Raw genomic sequence first — 17,708 nt, 5'->3', positions numbered from 1 at the left:
AAATAGGATTTAAACCTGGAACAAGAACACAGAAGCAATCAAAGCTTATTGTAATGCAAAGATTTTTGTTTTAAGAAGAAATACCCTTGAGACAGAGAGAGACACTTTAAAAAAAAATGAAAGTACCCGAAATATCTGCTCAAGACTCCCCCTGAATGAAACAGATGAACAAACCAAAATTAAATGTAGAAGAAATGAAGCAGGCCTGACCCACAGCAGGCAGGAGAGGGGAAAGGGGAAAGAGGAAGGTGGGGGAGGAAGGGAAAACAAGGGAACAGGGAAGGGAAGACAGAAGCGAAGGGGAGGGAAAGGGAGGAGAGGGCCAATACTTCAGCTTTAAAAAAAAAAAAGTGCATGAAACAACTATCTCTACTAACCAAGCTATCAACATTTCACAGCCACAGCCAAAAACAAAGAACAGCAGAGAGATATGAACGGGTAATTCTGAACTCAGACAAAAATGGAGCTTCTTGCCATGGCTGCAAACTCAGAAAGAAAGCATCAAGAGAAAAGAACCAGGGAAACCTGGTGGAACTTCCAATGTGGAAAGTCCCTCTGATTCAGATTGATAACTCAACCCTAACTTGCAATCTTAGAGTTTCCTGGGGCACTAAGAAGTTAAATGACTTACCCAGGGTCACACAGCCAGGAAGTTCCAGGGGCACAATTTGAGGTCAGGTTAGTATCCAATATGTACATAATACGTGCACATATATGTATATATCTATACACATGCATACATATATGCATAGATACAAGCACACGTATGAATATAACACACACTGTAATATGTAAAGCACTTTGCAAATATTGTTTATTACTATTATAATGCCACATTACTTCTCCAATGGAAACATTTATTGTTGTTCAGTTGTTTCAGTCACGTCTGAATCTCCATGACCCATTTGGGGTTTTCTTGGCAACGACACTGGAGTACTTTGCCATTTCCTACTCCAGCTCATTTTACAGATGAGGAAACTGAGGCAAATAGGGTTCAGTGACTTGCCCAGGGTCACACAGTTAGAACATGTCTGAGGTCACATTTGAACTCAGGTCTTCCTGACTCTGGGCCCAGAGTTCTGTGCACCATGGCACCCCCTAGCCACACAATGGAAACATAAGGAAACTAAAAATTAAAAGCATGACACTCATAGAGAAAGTAGTGATTAAAGTATTTCCCTCCAATGACCTGAAATCTAAGCCTATATGTTGCTCAAGGCCTCCAATTTTTCCAGAAGAATCATGCAGAATCCACTCCCCTCATTTTACATTTGAAGAAACCAAGGCCCAGAAAGTTGAGGTCATTGCCCACAAGGAGGTGGGATTTGAGCCCAGGTCCTTGGCCCACTGAGCCAGCAGATTCACCACTGCTTGGCAGCCTGTGAACTTTACAAATGACCGTCAATGTTGGAACAGCCCGAAGCAGCATCATTTTTCCCACTTCCCTGGGTGGTCCAGGGTAGTTCCATGGCCCCCCCCGGACTCGGACTGTACCTTGTTCTTCATGAACTTGGAATGGCTCTTGTACACCTCCACTTGCTTGATCTCTTCTTCACGCTCCTCCGTGTTCAGAACCCCATTGGCTTTCAGCATCTGGATCTCATCCTCCAGGTCCCGGATGTTCCGCTCCAGGGAAGCAATTTTTGTGTCCTGTCAGTGACAATGGAGAGAAAACGTCACGTTCAGCAGGCCCAAAATAGGGTGTAAGGGAGCGATTCTTGGAATACAAGTATACTCACTTTGAAACAGAAAGAGCCCTAAATGCAGAATTAGAATCTATATTAGTCAGCAAAAAAGCATTTTTAAAGTATTCCCTATGTTCCAGGTACTGTGGTAAGCAGTGAGAATGCAGAGAAAGGGAAAAAAAAACTATATTAGAATATACCAGTGCAAGCATAGAGAGCTGTAGAGAGGCACATATCTCCAGAGAGAGATATGCTTTAATTTATCTACATTAGACCCGTTACTCTAATAAATGGGCTAATCTAATATAGCTATCTCAGAATATGTCTAGATAGACACTAGTATATTAAAATATTTATATTCTAGATAGAATGTTTACCTATATTAGAATATATATATATATATATATATATATATCTGCATGGACACGTATGTATTTCTATAGCTAACCACACATATATAAATATGTACATGTACATACACATGCATACATGTATACATGCATACATGTATACATGTATGCATGTAAATGTGTGTATATGTATTTATGGCATCTAGGTGGCTCAGGTGATAGAATTCTAGTCTTGGAATCTGGAAGACCTAAAATTCAAATCCTACCTCAGACCCTTACTAGCTGGGTGACGCTGGGCAAGTCACTTAACCTGCATTTGCCTCAGTTTCCTCCTCCCAGGGCTGTGAGGACCAAATGAAACAATGTTGGTAATTCATTTTTGTTGCTGTTGTTGAGTTGTTCCAGTCACGTCCAGCTCTTCATGACCCCATGTGGGTTCTCTTGGCAAAGATACCGGAGTGGTTTACCATTTCCTTCTCTAGGTTATTTTACAGATGAGGAAACTGAGGCAAACAGGGTTAAGTGACTTGCCCAGGGTCACACAGCTAAGTGTCTGACGCCATATTTGAACTCAGGAAGATGAGTTTTCCAAAAAAGCTTTCTGCTAATCTTACAATGCTATGTGAATGCTATTTGTTATTAACGTGTTAATAAATATTTGTTTGTTTAAAAAGAATTTCTGATCACGCAAATGATGATATTGTAATTAGGCACCTCATTTACCGAGACTTGTCATGTTGCACTGAGCACCAAATTTACGAGGCGAGTCAATAGCAACAGTAAATGTAACCCAGGAAAAGGGGAGAAGATGACGATGATGATGAGGATGATGATGATGAGGAGGAGGAGGAGGAGGAGGAGGACAGCTGACATTTGTGCGGCATTTCCCAGTTAGCAGAGTGGTTGCTCTGAGGACATCGCTTCACTTGAGCCACACAACTAACACCCTGATGAGTTAGTTGCTCAAACAAGTTTCATTTTCTGCATTTCACAGAGAGAGAAGCTGATTCACAGAGTTTAAGTGATGTAATTAAGGAACAAAAGAGCCTCGGTCTAGAGCTGTAAGGGGCTTCAGAAGCCAGCTGGCCCAACTCTCCTTATTTTTTATATATGAGGAAACTGAGGCCCAAGCAGTTTCCACAACTCCCCCAGGTCACACAGGCAGCACACATCGAAAAAGATTTGAAGCCAGGTCCTCTGACTCAAAGTCGGGGCTCTTTCCCTTCTAGAACATTGTCTCCTAAGTGCCAGAATCAGGATGTGAACTCGGGTGTTCCTAACTCCCAAGACTAGTACTTCCTTCTATATCTATATCATACTGCCTGGCACTATTTATGTCAACAACTTTACAATTTGGGATATAGTTCCCAAGTTCTGTCCACACTTATTTCATAACTGAATTGTAGAGGGCCTGTTTGGAATTTGGCTCTGGAATAGGTTGAAAGTCAAGTCCACTGATACTGATCAAGACGGCTTAATAGGCTGATAGAAAAAGGCAAAGCTCAATAATGAGTCCTGATTAAATGTTACTGATGCTCTAAGAATGGAGACATTGCAGGGAAGGAGACACTACGGGCAGAAACCTGGGAACAGGTTCTAAGCCTGGACCAGGGGTGTGATATTGATCAAATCATGAAATTGACAGGAAACTGACTAACTAAGCTTCTGCTGCAATTTGGTCTGGCCCAAAATCAGAATTAATAAGATACTTATATTAATAAGACTTCCTTCAATGACCAATCAAACACAGGACTTATTTAGTACCTACTATGCACCTGGTACTGTACATCAAGGAGAAGGTACTTGAGCTAAACTTCAAAGGAAGCAAGGGATTTTAATAGACAGAAGCAATGATATAGGGCATTCCAGACATGGGGGACACCCTCTGCAAACAGAAGTAGGAGGTGGAAAGTTTTGTGTCAAGAGCAGAAAATAAACCAGTTTGACTAGAACCTAGAATGCATGAAGGAAAAAGCCATGTCATCAGCTTGAAAAGGAAGATTGTCTAGAGGGCCAAATGTGGCTGTCCACGGAGCTCATCAACAAAGGATTCAAGATATATGTGCAAAGAATGCAGAAACAAAAGCAGAGAATCCAGGGTGAATAAAAAAAAAAGAACCACAGTCCTCTAGGGAAGAGCGTAAGGAGTATGAGGGGAGGCTGGAGAGCAGCCCTCATGTCAATAAAAGGATTTTGCTTTTTAGTAATTTGGGAAGGAGGGAAGGGGGAAGAGGCCAAAATATGCACCTTAGAAGCACTAAGCCCACTGCTTTGAGTGGGTGTTTTGTTCTTCAGTTGTTTCAGTCATGCCTGACTCTTGGTGACCCCATTTGGGGTTTTCTTGACAAAGATACTGGAGTGGTTTGCATTTCCTTCTCCAGCTCATTTTACAGATAAAGAACTGGGTGGGTGGGGTTATGCTAATGAACAACATCTTTTGAATGAGAAAAATGGAACCAAAAGAGTTAACAGGGAGTCAAAACCAGAGATGGGACAAGTTCAGAGAACATCTAGATTTTCCAAAGAGTTCCAGTCCCCAAGCCCTGGATCCATTACACCCCAGCATTCAGAAAGAACTAGTTGGTATGATTACTGATCTAGAGTTAGGAAGCTTGGGAAGAGCATAAATAACAGGTGCTGAATTTCAAGATTTAAGGACAATTTCCTGATTTTCCACAAAGGAATGATAGTAGAGTCTGCCACTGATGTGCAAGTGAGCTTCATTTCTGCTTCTAGAAAAAGTGTATAATGCATTATTAAAAGTGTGATTTGTGAACATTTCAAAAGGGAAATAGCAAACATTAAAAGCCAGCATGACTTCATCAGGAATAAGCTTGCCACATGAAGCGCACTCTTTTTTTTTTTAACCAAGCAACCAGACTGGTCAAATCTAAGAAACAATGAAGACGTATCATACCTAGACTTCCACAAACCATTTAATAGACTGCCTCATTCTATCCTTGTTGACAAGGTGGAGAGATGTGGAATAGACACCAGGTAGGTCAGCAAATGGAAGAATGACAGGACCCAAAGAGCAGTCACTGCCTTCATTGTCATCTTGGAGGGATATCTCTGGCGAGGTATCCCAGAGATCTAGGTTTGGCCCTCTGCTGTTTAACATTTTTATCACTGACTGGGATGAAGATAGGGAAGACATTCTTGCCAAATTTGCAAATGTTATGAAGTGGGAAAAGAGAACCATCACGATGGGTGAGACTGTCCAAAAGGATCTTTAAATAAAGGCTAGAACTAGAAACAGAATTTAAATGAGAAAGAGATTATGAGGAATAAATGTAAAGTTCTATACTTAGTTTAAAAAAAAACATCATTAAAAGTTCAGGAGGAGCAATGTGGATCTAAAGAATAGCTCAAGTGAAAAAGATCTGGGGATTTCAGTGGACCATAAACTCAACACGAGTCAACAGCCAATAGTAACATGACATCCAATAAAACTATTGATATCCTAGTCTGACATGAAGAGAAGAACACTGTTGAGAATGAGGGGTGTCAACATTTTGCTGATCTTTTTCCTGGTAAGACAAATCTTAAGTAGTTTGTTCAGTTCTAGACACATTTTAGGAAAGATAGTGACAGCTAGAAAAATTGTCAGTAATAAGAGTCTGTTGAGTGCTTGAAGATTTTCCAAGGATTTTCCTTGCCTCGTCTGATTCGACCCTCACAGCATCCTTGGGAGGTGGGTGTTACTATTTTCCCCATTTTATCAACGAGGAAACAAAAGTTGATATGGAGTCAGAAGGTTACAGCAAATTGTCCAGGGTCACGCAACTAATAATTAGCTAAGAATGGATTAGATCTCAGGTCATCATGACTCAAGTGCACGTGCCCTATTCATTCTAACCAAGGTGCTTCTCAACACTCTCAGATGTCAAGTCTACAAACATTTATTAAGTGCCTACTGTTTGTCAGGTGCTATGTTAAGTGCTTTGGAGCACATTTAGGAGAGGACACCAAGAATGGCATGAGGGTCACAGATCACTAAAGGGTCAATTGATTAAAGTGATTAGAGAGGTTTAGCCTGGGGGTTGGGGGCAGGGAATAGGACTTCTGAAGGACATGACTTCTCCCTTCAAAAATGTAAAGTTCTCTGATGTGGATGAGAAATTCAATTTGTTCTTCTCAGCTCTAGAGGACAGAACAAGGATTAAGGAAGGGCTTCCTTCAAGTCCCAGGTAAATCCCATCTTCTATAAGAAGTTTTCCCAATCCTTTTTAATGTGAGTGTTTTCCTTTCCTCTGTGGATTCTATTGGTCCATATTGTGTTTAAACCAAGCTGTCACCATGTTGTCTTTCCCATTAGACTGGGAGCTCCTTGAAGGCAAGAGCCATCTTTCACTTTTCTTTGTATACATGGCACTTAGCACAGTTTCCAATAACTAGACCTTGTGCACCAACGCTCAGACTGTAAAGAAGGTCAGAAACAGTCGCTGCCCTCCAGGACCTTCCAATCCAATGGGAGAGACAACATTATTTCTTCATCTGGGAAGCAGAACACAGAAATGACTCCAGATTTCCCCAAGACTTAGTAGCTATACTCAAATCAAATTTTCAAGACAAATACACACAGTACAGTCTCCTCTAAGCTAGTAGCACCCCCCTCACAGACCTTTAAATTATTACATTACCAAGCTGAGTAGCCCATTGCCAAGATTTCATATATTTAATTTGGGCTGGAGCATGAAAACAAACAATGCAACCGCCCAACTGTCTTCCAAGGTCTAAGCCATTCCTAAAACCCCAACATTGAGCACAGCTTAGTGGCTACTCTGAGGATGATGAATTTTGTTAACTTTGTGGCCCATTATTAACTTTTCTGCTTTTAATTATTTCCAATTTTCTGGTATGTGGCTTATCTGTATACACTTGTTTTATTGTTGTCTCTACCATTAGGGTATGAGCACCTAGAGAGCACGGACTATCTTCTGTCTCTTTTTGTACCTCCAGGGCTTAGCACAGTGCCTGGCACGTAGGAGGTGCTTAGTTTACTGACTGGCAAACTATAATCACCAATGATTTGCTGACACAGTTTATCCATGGAAAGAAAAAAACTTTATGAGAAATAAAATTAATTTGAACTTTTTCAGGATCACTACTATCAGAAGGAAGAGTTATAATAATGAACTCTCATTTATATAGATCTTTAACATTTAAAAATAGTTTTATCTATACACATTATGGCCATAAATCATCAGTGAGAGGCAGGGCAGTACAGTGGATACAGGACTTGACTTGGAGTTAGGAAGATCTGGGTTCAAAACCAGCTTCTGACACTCGCAAGCTGTGTAAGTATGGGCATGATGCTCAACCTCTCTGAGACTCAGCTTCCTCATCCTTTGGTACTGTTCAGCCCTAAATCCAGGGTTGCTTTGGTCCTCAGTTTCCCCATCTGTAAAACAGAGGGATGGATAGGAATAGATGGCCCCAATAGATTCAGAAAGAGCCTCTGGCAAAGTACAGTGCTCATTTATACTAAAAACCCTACAAAATATAAGGAAGGAGAGAAGGAGGGAGATTTTTCAAAATCATGAAAAGTAGCTGTCTAGAGCCAAAGGTAACCATCTTATGCTATGAGGACAAACCAGAAACTTTCTCCATAAATATAAGAGGAAAGCAAGGACATGGACTCTCCAGGCTACTATTTTATATTGTTCTAGAAATGCTTGCAATAGCAATGGGACAAGAGTAAGAAACTAAAGGGAGGCAAAGAAGAGGCATGTGTCCCTCTTTGCAGATGACGTTTTGCTTTACTTAGAAAAACCTAGCGAATCAGCAAAGAAACTAACAGAGAATTAGTAGTTTCAACAAGGTTGCTGCCTACAAAATAGAACTCTCAAAATGAACAGCATTTCTACATAACAACAACAAAACCCAAGGGGAATTCAGAGAAATAGAATGAATGGCCCAAAGGTCCCTTCCAGCTCCAAGTCTCTGCTCTTACAACCACCACAGAAAGAAGTATCATTGTCCCCGTTCTCCAGATGAGAAAACTGAGGTTGTGAGAAGTAAACTGAGTCATATGAGGTTTTGTATCCAGAAAGTATCCGAGCCTGGATCTGAATCCAGATCTCCTAATTCTAACAGTGGCACAATGCTGCCAAATAATTAGTCCTCTCCCACATAACCTCCAAGATACATTTTATGTTATTGAGTCCAATCAGTCAGTCAACAAACATTTATGAAGCACCGACTATGCACCAGCGCTGAGTTGAGCGCCAGGTGCTCAAAGGCCAAAACAGTGCCTGCTCTCAAGGCACTTATTACATATTAAGGGGGAGTAAATGTGTAACTAAGAATATACAACCTATAGGGAGAGTGGATGGGAAGCAAATGGATGGGAGGTGGTAGGGGCAGCCCTACCAAGCAGGGCTGCTTGCAGAAGGGCAGATGTCAGCTGGGTTTTGAAGGGAAGCAGGGAAACAAATGAGGAGGATGGGGAGGGAGAGAATTTCAGGATTTGTGGATAAGCCAGTGAAGAAGGCATAGAGTGGGAACAATGAGGAGGCCAGTATTGCTGAATTAGAGCAAATGAGAAAGGGAATAAATTGCAAAAAGATCAAAAAGTGTGAAGAAGCCAAGTTTTGAAGAGCTTTAAAGGCCAAACAAAGGATTTTATATTTGATCCCAGACACAATAGGGAGTCACTAGAATTTATTGAGTGGGGTAGGGGTGGCGAATATGACATGGCTGGGCCTTTTCCTTTAGCAAAATCACTTTGGCAGGTTAGGGAATGATGAGCCAGAGTAAGGAAAGACCTGAGGCAGGAAGGTCACCAGGAGGCTGCTGCAATAGTCTAGGCATGAGGAAGTGATGCGAGCCTCTATGGGGTGAGGAGAGGAGGGGACCTATATGAGAGATGTCATAAAGATTGAAATATAACAAAATTTGGCAACAGATTGGGTACATGGGTTTAGGGAAATCAGTAATGGAGGATGACAATATGAGTGTGAGCCAAACTGACTGGGAAGATAGTGGTTCCCTTGATGGTCATGGGGAAAATGGGAAGGAAAGAGGAAGAAATGAGTTCTGTTTGGGGCATGTTGAGTCGAGTCAACGCTATCCAGCTGAAGAGGTCCCAGTTATAGTTGGTAACATAGGCCTGGAGTTCAGGAGAGAGAGTAGGTTGGATCTATAGCTCTGGGAACCATCTTCGGAAATGGTCATTGACTCTGTGGGGGCTGATGGCATCTATCACCACGTGAGAGAGCACAGAAGGAAGATAATTCGAATCAACAAGGATTCATTAAGCGCCTACTGTATGCCAGGTACTCAGCTAGGTTCTGGAAAGGAGCAAACATTCCATTGAGGCAAAAACAATATGTACAAGACAAATAAATACAAATCCTACATCACATAATTTCATGATGGGTTGGGAAGTAGGAGGGAGGATCACAAAAGGCCTTATGTAGGAGATGGTATCTAAGTTGTGCCTTCTGTTTACCAATATGTTTGTTCCTGTGGTACACATGTCAAGTATCTGGGAGTGAATTTCGCTGTTTAGAGGTTAGGCAAAAAGGGTTTGTTTCAATGGGAACATAAGGAGGGTACCCAAATCCTCCACTTTTCCTAAGCTCAGTCTCAAAGCACTTAAACCTTCATAATGAGTCTGAGGTTACAACAAATGCTTTTGTTGATTCTGTTAAAATGTGATCATAAAATGTTAAAATGTGATCACACTCTGTACCTTCTTTATATCTTCAGTTTGTCACCAATGGGTGTAGAAACAGTTGGCTTATGATGTTTGGCTATTATGAGTTTGGCTTTCCACCAACACATGAGGTGTCAGTTAGCAATTAATGAAAATGCCATCTTTGAAAGGAGCTACATAGAGCTTTTCACTGGACTATTGGGAATTATATTGGACCAAAGAAATCCCAACATAGGTTGAAAGTTAAGTCCCATAATTTAGTGAAGACTTATTGGCCTCTTCCCATTGGAAGCCGAATTCTACTGGGGAGTAAAAAGCAAATTTGTGAGATGGCTTTGGATTTAGGGCAATTTTCCTAAACTAACGAACATCCTTCTCATTTTTTTATTCAACCACAGGTGTTCTGCATTATCTCAAGCTAGAAGAATAATGAATGGGTATTGTAGGAGACACTTCAGGAAGGATATGCTTTCTCTGTAATAATCCTGTCCCCATTTAGGAAGACTGCATCAAAGGAAGCAGAAATCAACCCTGGCAATCTACAGGAAGTCTTATGCCCAGCAGGAAAGAAATGTGAGAAAGTTATTTAAGTTCCCTCCAAGAGTGGCAGATAAAGAAGACAAAGGGGATCTCAGGTTCAAAAGACAATGACCTTTGTACTTGGACAAATGGGGAGACGGCCAAGAAAGCCAAGCAGCAGTGATGGAAATGCAGCTCCTGAAATGGAATGCAAAGAAAATGGTGGCTATCGCAACTAATTCTCCTATCCATCTCATTTTGAGGAATTAGGAGGGAAGATTTCCTTTTAGCCACCAAAGCCAAAGATGAGAGAAACTACTATCATATTGCTGTGTTAGATCATACATCATGCTCCAACATTCTTAGTTTAGTTTTGAACTATTAGCTCCATTAAAGCTTAAAATGGCACTAAGGCTCTGTACACTAGTCTCCGTACCTACTACTCATCTCCTCCTCATTCCATAAGCTCTGTAAGACCTCAAGTTCATGAGGATCTGCACTCTCACTTCTCCAAGGCAGAAGGCAATTTTGAATCAGGAGGCTCCTGCTCTGCTAGTAAATAGAAAGCCACCTCCTTCATCTGCTTCACCTCAAACCCTGAGGACCCTCTTTCCTGAGACCTACCGGCATCTGTAAGGAGGATGCGCTCTCCTCCCTCAATGAATATAATAACAAAAAAGCCAAGATATATCTACTGAATCAACCAATCAATCAAAAGAATAAACCCAAAGTGAGCAAGTCCTTAATTAACTTGGAAGGAGTGAAATATTGTGATCAATGGATGAAATCAGATGAGCCACATAGGAGATATGTTTGGATTCAATGGAAGAATCAGACATACCTCTGAGCTTATATATAGCCTATTGCGTCACAAGCCAATTCACAATCGAGGATTCCAGGAGAAGTATTTTAGCTAAATGCCAATCTAATTACGAGCAAGAATAGGGGGAGGAATGGAGCTCTCTCTTCCCCTCCCCATTTGCACACTGTGAATTTTGAAAGGTCAGAAGACTTGGACTTCTCATCAAGGTTGGTAGTGGGGTGTGCCCCCAAAAGCTGTAGCTGTTAACAGCTTCTGAATAAGACACACTGAAGACAAAGTAGACACACCCAAGAAAGGCAACTTTGGGATTCTAAAATGGCACCAAATAAGTCCATAGGGGTTAAATAACTTGCCCTCGGTCACACAGCTAGTTAATATATGATTCAGTATTTGAACTCAGGCATTTCTAACTCTAAATCCAACCCTCTACTGTTAATCAAAGAACATTATCACAAGTCCATGAGACTTTATTCACTTCACCGATTAGCTAAAAATACTTTACATATGTTAGCACGTCTGACCTTCCCAACAACCTTGGGAGGTATATGTTACAAGGATCATTATTGTCATGTCATAGACAAGGTAACTGAAGTGCATTGAGGTTAGATAACTTGCCTAAGGTCACAAAACTCAAATACAGGAGTCTTGTCTCAAGATTCTTACTACTCTATTATTATTATCACCATTATTCAACTTCAGTAGTACAATGAAAGGAAAGTGTTGAGGCGATTTTTTTTCTCTAAATTGTTTTGGTCCAAATACATCTCAGTCTATTGTACTACTTGTTTGAGATAGTTTTTTCATTTCATTTTTATAGTCTCTGTCCATTATAAAGAAATGGAGTAAGTCTGCAAACCAATAGCCTTTTGGTCTTAGCTAATGTCTCCATTAAAAAAAGTCCCTTACAGAATGAACATAATTCTCTGGATATTCAGAAGTCAATGTAAGGCCTCCACCCCCCCCACCCCCACCTTGATCTACCTGGATAATTACCTTCCTTCACTTTGCCAAGGTAGATCTGAATTTAATGTGATCAGTGAGGTAGTTTGGATGAAATTGTTAGATGGACTGTCTTCTATAAGCAAAAAAACAGTGAAAAGAGTAAAGAGAATGTCAAGGACATGGAGGGTGGAAGTCCTTGGATAAGTCCTTCATATTTAAGGCACTTTAACTGTTTCCCCCTCCCCCAACCCCAATCTTTCTTATTTCTTGTTCCATCATTCCAGGTTGTTTTCTGTCCTCGATGAAGCTCTCATCTCATCCATGTGGGTAATGATTATGACCCATCAAAGAGGATGAAAGAAGAGACTGGACATCTGCTCAGAGAGGATCGCAGAGCTCACTGATGATGAAGAAGAGAGAAAACTGTTCAACTTCTGTTCTGTTGGTGTGCTCTTCTAAGGAGCATGATCCTTACCCTCAAAAGCAAAAGGCAGGGATAGCCAATAGGGAAGTGATTTTGTTGTTGTTCAGTCATTTCAGTGATGTCTGACTCTGTGAACCCATTTGGTGTTTTCTTGGCAGAGACACTGGAGTAGTTCACCATTTCCCTCTCCAGCTCATTTTACAGATGACGAAATTGAGGCAAACAGGATTAAGTGACTTGGCCAAGGTCACACAGCTAGTAAGTATCTGAGGTGGGATTTGAACTCACGTCTTCCTGACTCCAGGCCCAGTGCTCTATCCACTGCACCACCTAGTTGCCCTAAGAAGTGATACCCAAAATAACGAAAGATGTAGTAAAAGGGTACCTTAAATTAAAATCAATGTAGACCAGTGAATTATAATCCAGGATGCTAACAGAAATGGAGGATTTGATTATAACTGTAGGAAAAACTCCAGATAGACTTCATCTTCCTCATGGCTGGACCTTCTTTCTGGATTCCTCCTCTGCTCTAGCCCCAATGCCTGCTTATGTCTGTCTCTCTCTGTCTCTCCCCTCAAAATGGTGGTCCTAGGGAGAGAATGCCCAACCAGGAGAGGAGGCCCTCAGGGTACATGTTCTCCAAGGTGGTAACATGGTAGGAGAGGAAAAGAAGGGAGTTTATAAAACAATTTCCCCTCAATGAGCCAGGGAGGGAGGCATTACAAATAGCACTGTCCCAACTTTACTGAGGAGGAAACAGAGACTCCAAGAGGTTAAATAAATCATGCTTGGCCAGCCTGGGGATGTTCAGCTTCAGAGCTCCCACAGTAGCACTCCCCCCTCCCCCCTCCCCAGGTTGTTGTGAGGACCAAATGAGATAAAATATGTAAAGTGCCGAGCATATGATAAAGTTCCATATAGGTTCTAGCATCATTACACCATATACATCTCCACATGTGGAAGCAGCAGCAAGGCTCCGTGGCTGGAGAACAGGCCTTGGTACTACAAGTCCCACCTCTGAGAAATGGGCTCTCTGAACATGGGCAAGCTACCAAACGTCCCAGTCCTCCAGGCCGGGGGTATCCAACTCAACTGGAAAGAAGGCCACCCAACTCTACATTGGGATCCCTGCTGGCTGCAGACTGACTTCAAAAACCCCATATTGACATCACCTGTTTACCCCTATGCTCTAGGCTACTCTCTAAGACAAATGTTCTTAACCTTTTTGTGCTGTAGACCTCTTTAGCAGTCTGGTGAAGCCTCCTGGACTCCACAGGATTATGTTTCTAAATCATTAAAGAAAATGCTAAATTTCAGTTAAGACTCTAAAAATCATAATTTATAGAGGAGTTGCTGATCTACATTGGCAAAGGGACTTATTTATGAGGAATTCCCTACCTGTGTTACATATCACCATTTTATGTTTATATATTTATATTTATATATGCATATATACATATACACATATTCACATAGAACCTCAGTTTCATCATCAATAAAACGGGTTAAGATATTTATACTATCTCACAGGATTGTTGATAGGAAAGTGCTCTGTAAATATTGGAAATGGGTTATCATTTTATCATGACATAAATAATGATGGTAATGAAGGCAGAAAAAAAATTCTAGATAAATTAACAGGAGCAAAATTTCCGAAAGTGAAGAGAAAGCACAGGGTTTTTTTGTTAGTGTCTTGTTGAGTTAAAATAAACATTTGAAAAACAAAGTGCAAACACAATCCCAAGTTATGTGTGTACTCATGTACCATCGTTGGATGGCTCATGTGCCTACGTAAAACAGATATGTACATATGCATGAGAACGACTTTGGGGACCCTCTTCTCCGTCAGGTGCCATTACTTTTCCTTTTGAACATCAAACATGATAGAGCTGTTAAGCAACTGAGAAACAGATTTTGCTCCTCTTTAGGAACAGTGGAACACTGTGGGGGAAGGAGGGAGGGAGGGAGTAGGCGGGAAATCAGAAAGGCAACACAATTGAGTCATCGGCTGTGACAGTTGGGCCATTGCTGGGCATTACCATGTACTCTCCTTCCACATGTACTAAGAAGCAATCACTAATCCATATGAAGGATGAGTGCCAATCTCATTTCTTTCCACTTTAACAAAGGGCCTTCAGAGTGCCCATCAACAGCATCCACAGAGCTTGGCACATCCTGTGCTTCGGTCCAGGGACATGGCGGAAGATGAGTGACCCAAAAAGGGTCAACTTAGTCTAAAGAAGACATGATCCAATGGGAAGGAAATGTCCCTGCATAATTATATTGCCCTCTATTTAGAATAAAATATGAAACTATTATTACTGGACACCACAGAGGCTCTGGTCGGCTTCCCTTTTAAAATCTCTCTTGCTGGGGATGGGAGTAGAACTTTCCAAACCTACAACCTCTGGCCATGTAGAGCTGGGCTGTCTCTGGAAGGATTTATTGTGTGGGGCTAACCACTGTTCTAAGGGGCCAAGTTAATCACTAGAGGCAGAAGGAAAGGTTTGGCATGAGATACGTTAGAAAAACAGAACTCATGGCTCATCTCTGGTGGTGAGCTGGTTTTTATTTTTTGTTTTTAATCATCAGACCTTGAAAAGATGAAGAACTGTAGCATAAGAAGAGACAAACTGGCCTTTTATAAGTAGAAAGAAATCAAATATTTTTTGTTGATGAAAAATCCGAAACACTGAAGGACATTACATTACGGTTTAACTCACAGAGATAAAACTACTCTTTTTACATTGTACTGTGATCTATTGGTGACTTCTCCATTGGTGAGCCTCTGTTTCATGAAGGGGCTCAGGCCCACCTGCCCTCACTCTCCTTTAGGCCCTGTTCCTGACTTTCTGAACTTTAGCACTAAGGACCTCTCCTCCTCCCCATCCCTCTTTTCTGCTCCCTTTTATGTACTACCTTCCATTAGAATGCATGCTCCATGAGGGCAGGGACTGTCTTTTTGCTTGCATTTGTATCCCCAGCAAATAGTACAGTCTGGCACATAGTAAGTGCTTAGTTCTTTCCATCCTTACATGGAAAGAGAGAAACTGGAAGCTGCAAAATTATAATGACCAACTTGGTCCCAAAGAAGAAATAGGATCAGGTACCTCCCCCAGCTTCCCTGCAATAGGTGGAGGACTGTAGGTGTAAAACACTGTATACACTGCTAGATTTTTTTCAATATATTGGTTAATTGGGGGGATTTTCTCTCTGTTTTTTAATTCTTTGCTCCAAAGAATGGCTTACCAAGAGGAGGGAGGTGAAATACATTGGGAAATGTAGTTCATATTAAAACAAAAGCTATTGATAAAACTGTATTTTAAAAATACTAAATTCACCACTAAAGTAAAGCTATGATGAGATACAGTAAAAGAAATAGGAATCAAAGTCATTAAAGGAACACAGAGAGCTGTTGTACTGCAGCCCGCATTCAGCCATGCTCTGGGAATTGAGTTTCCCATCCATCTGCCTGATGTCCTGTGGGGAATTTGGGTGACATAAAAGCGAGGGGGGGGAGGGAGAGGGAGAGAGAGAGAAAGAGAGAAACTTAAAAAGAGAGAGGCACAGAATGTCAAGAAAGAAAGTACATCAATAGTATCAAAAGATAAGGAACATGAAGACTGAAGGAAAAACACATCGATAAATGCTCTCAACAACCTCAAAGAAATTCCCCAAATTGCAGCTCTATAGATTGCTTCCTTACGGTATGAAGACAGCTCTCAAGGGTCCATGCATTTAGAGAAGCAAACGATAGCATGCTAAGTGCAAAATGATTTCTATTTGGCTTAAGGCACACTGTGTGCTAGTTCTATTCCTTCTAAACATCCTAATTATGTTTTATTTAAGAAAAAAATGATCTCGCATCCCGTGCCAAGTCAGCATGGCACAGCGGAACGAGCCATGGGCTTGGAGCAGGGAAGGTCTGGGTTCAGCTCTCACCTCCGATGTTTATTAGTTGAGGGGGCCAGTGTGATATTAGCAATAATGGATAATATTGCACATGTGCACATGGTACGTTAAGATTCTCAAACTGCTCTACGTATTGTGTACATACACACACACAGACATATACACACACACATATGTACACATTCATGATTTCACAAAAGCCATAGTAGGTAAGCGCCATCATTTCCCCCTTTTACAGATTGGGAAAATCAGAGGAGTGACTTTCTTAAAGTCACACAGCTGGAAGAGACTCAGGATGTGAACGTGGATCTTCTAGTCTCTGAGGCTATAGCACGAGGTCTACACCCTGCTCCTGCTGCTTGCCAAGTCCCTTGATCTCCAGGTGCTACAAGCAATTCCTGGGACCCATCTAGGAAATCATAGAAGGTTTTTAACCGACATTAATAGAGAGAAGCCCCATGTTGAATTGTCCAGGATGACAAAGTCTTCATAGCCTCAACTGCATTCCCTGAATGCCTACCTGAGACTACCTAGGGCACGTAACTAGGCATGGAGGCCAAACAGAGACTTTTAAATTGCCACAGAAGTCCACAAAGGACAGACTCCCAAGGACACCTGGGAAAACGCAATACAATGACAGTTTCTGTTGGCTGGCTGCCATGGATGAAATGATGAAGCAGGTGATCCAAAAGGGATGTGTGTTCATGGTCCTTGTGGGAAGGTTTCCAGCCACGTAGAAGCCACACTCTTTTCATGCTTCCGTCCATCTCTGAAGATCAAAGAGCTAAGCAGGGATGGTATGGGAGAGGGAGGAGGGAAGAACTGAGTCACCCAAACAGCTTCCTGATGAGAAAGCAGTCATCCCTTGGGTCTCATTCCCTCACACCCTCTGGAGGCATGACTTGCCATCTCCACCCTCCTCCCCATCTTTGAGTCTAAGAAGCCACTGGAATTCTACCTCATCCTAGCCCTGGTACCTCAATAGTCACTCAGTGGCTTTGGGGGGTGGGGAATGGGAATGTGAAAAGATGAGAATTTGAAGCCAATATTTTTCATGAAAAGTCATCCTACCTGATAATTCCCCTTTTCTTTGCTACTTCCATAGCTCTCTTTTTGGACACTTTGCCCTTCCTTTTTCCTTTGGTCCGGTCCTGCTATTTCACCAATGTAGAGAACTCCCAGCAGAGAGAGTAAGAGAGAGGTGCCTGTGCTATGACTTAGTGTCGGACACAGAGGTGACGTTGCTTACCCAAAGTCACAGTCTAGTATGTAACCAAAGGCTAGACTTAAACCCCAGTCTTCTGGCCTCTGAGGCCAATCCTCAGCTCACTACCCATCCTGCCTCTGAACGCCTCTGATCCGGGGAGACACAGAAAAGGCATCTGTGTTC

General features: G+C 41.7%; 1 protein-coding gene across 1 annotated transcript in view; it reads right to left on the bottom strand.

Annotated features, from left to right (window-relative positions):
* Positions 1-17,708, bottom strand: part of ERC2 (ELKS/RAB6-interacting/CAST family member 2) — a 254,252-nt gene that overhangs the window by 213,943 nt on the left and 22,601 nt on the right. The window contains exon 3 of the mRNA XM_036739687.1: positions 1,495-1,650. Coding sequence (XP_036595582.1) covers positions 1,495-1,650 — 156 coding nt within the window. The remainder of the gene's footprint in view (positions 1-1,494; positions 1,651-17,708) is intronic.

This window comes from Trichosurus vulpecula, chromosome 9 (assembly GCF_011100635.1).
Source record: "Trichosurus vulpecula isolate mTriVul1 chromosome 9, mTriVul1.pri, whole genome shotgun sequence".
Lineage (NCBI taxonomy): Eukaryota > Metazoa > Chordata > Mammalia > Diprotodontia > Phalangeridae > Trichosurus > Trichosurus vulpecula.
The sequence above is the reverse complement of the archived record's forward strand: the minus strand, read 5'-3'. Positions and strand labels throughout refer to the sequence as shown.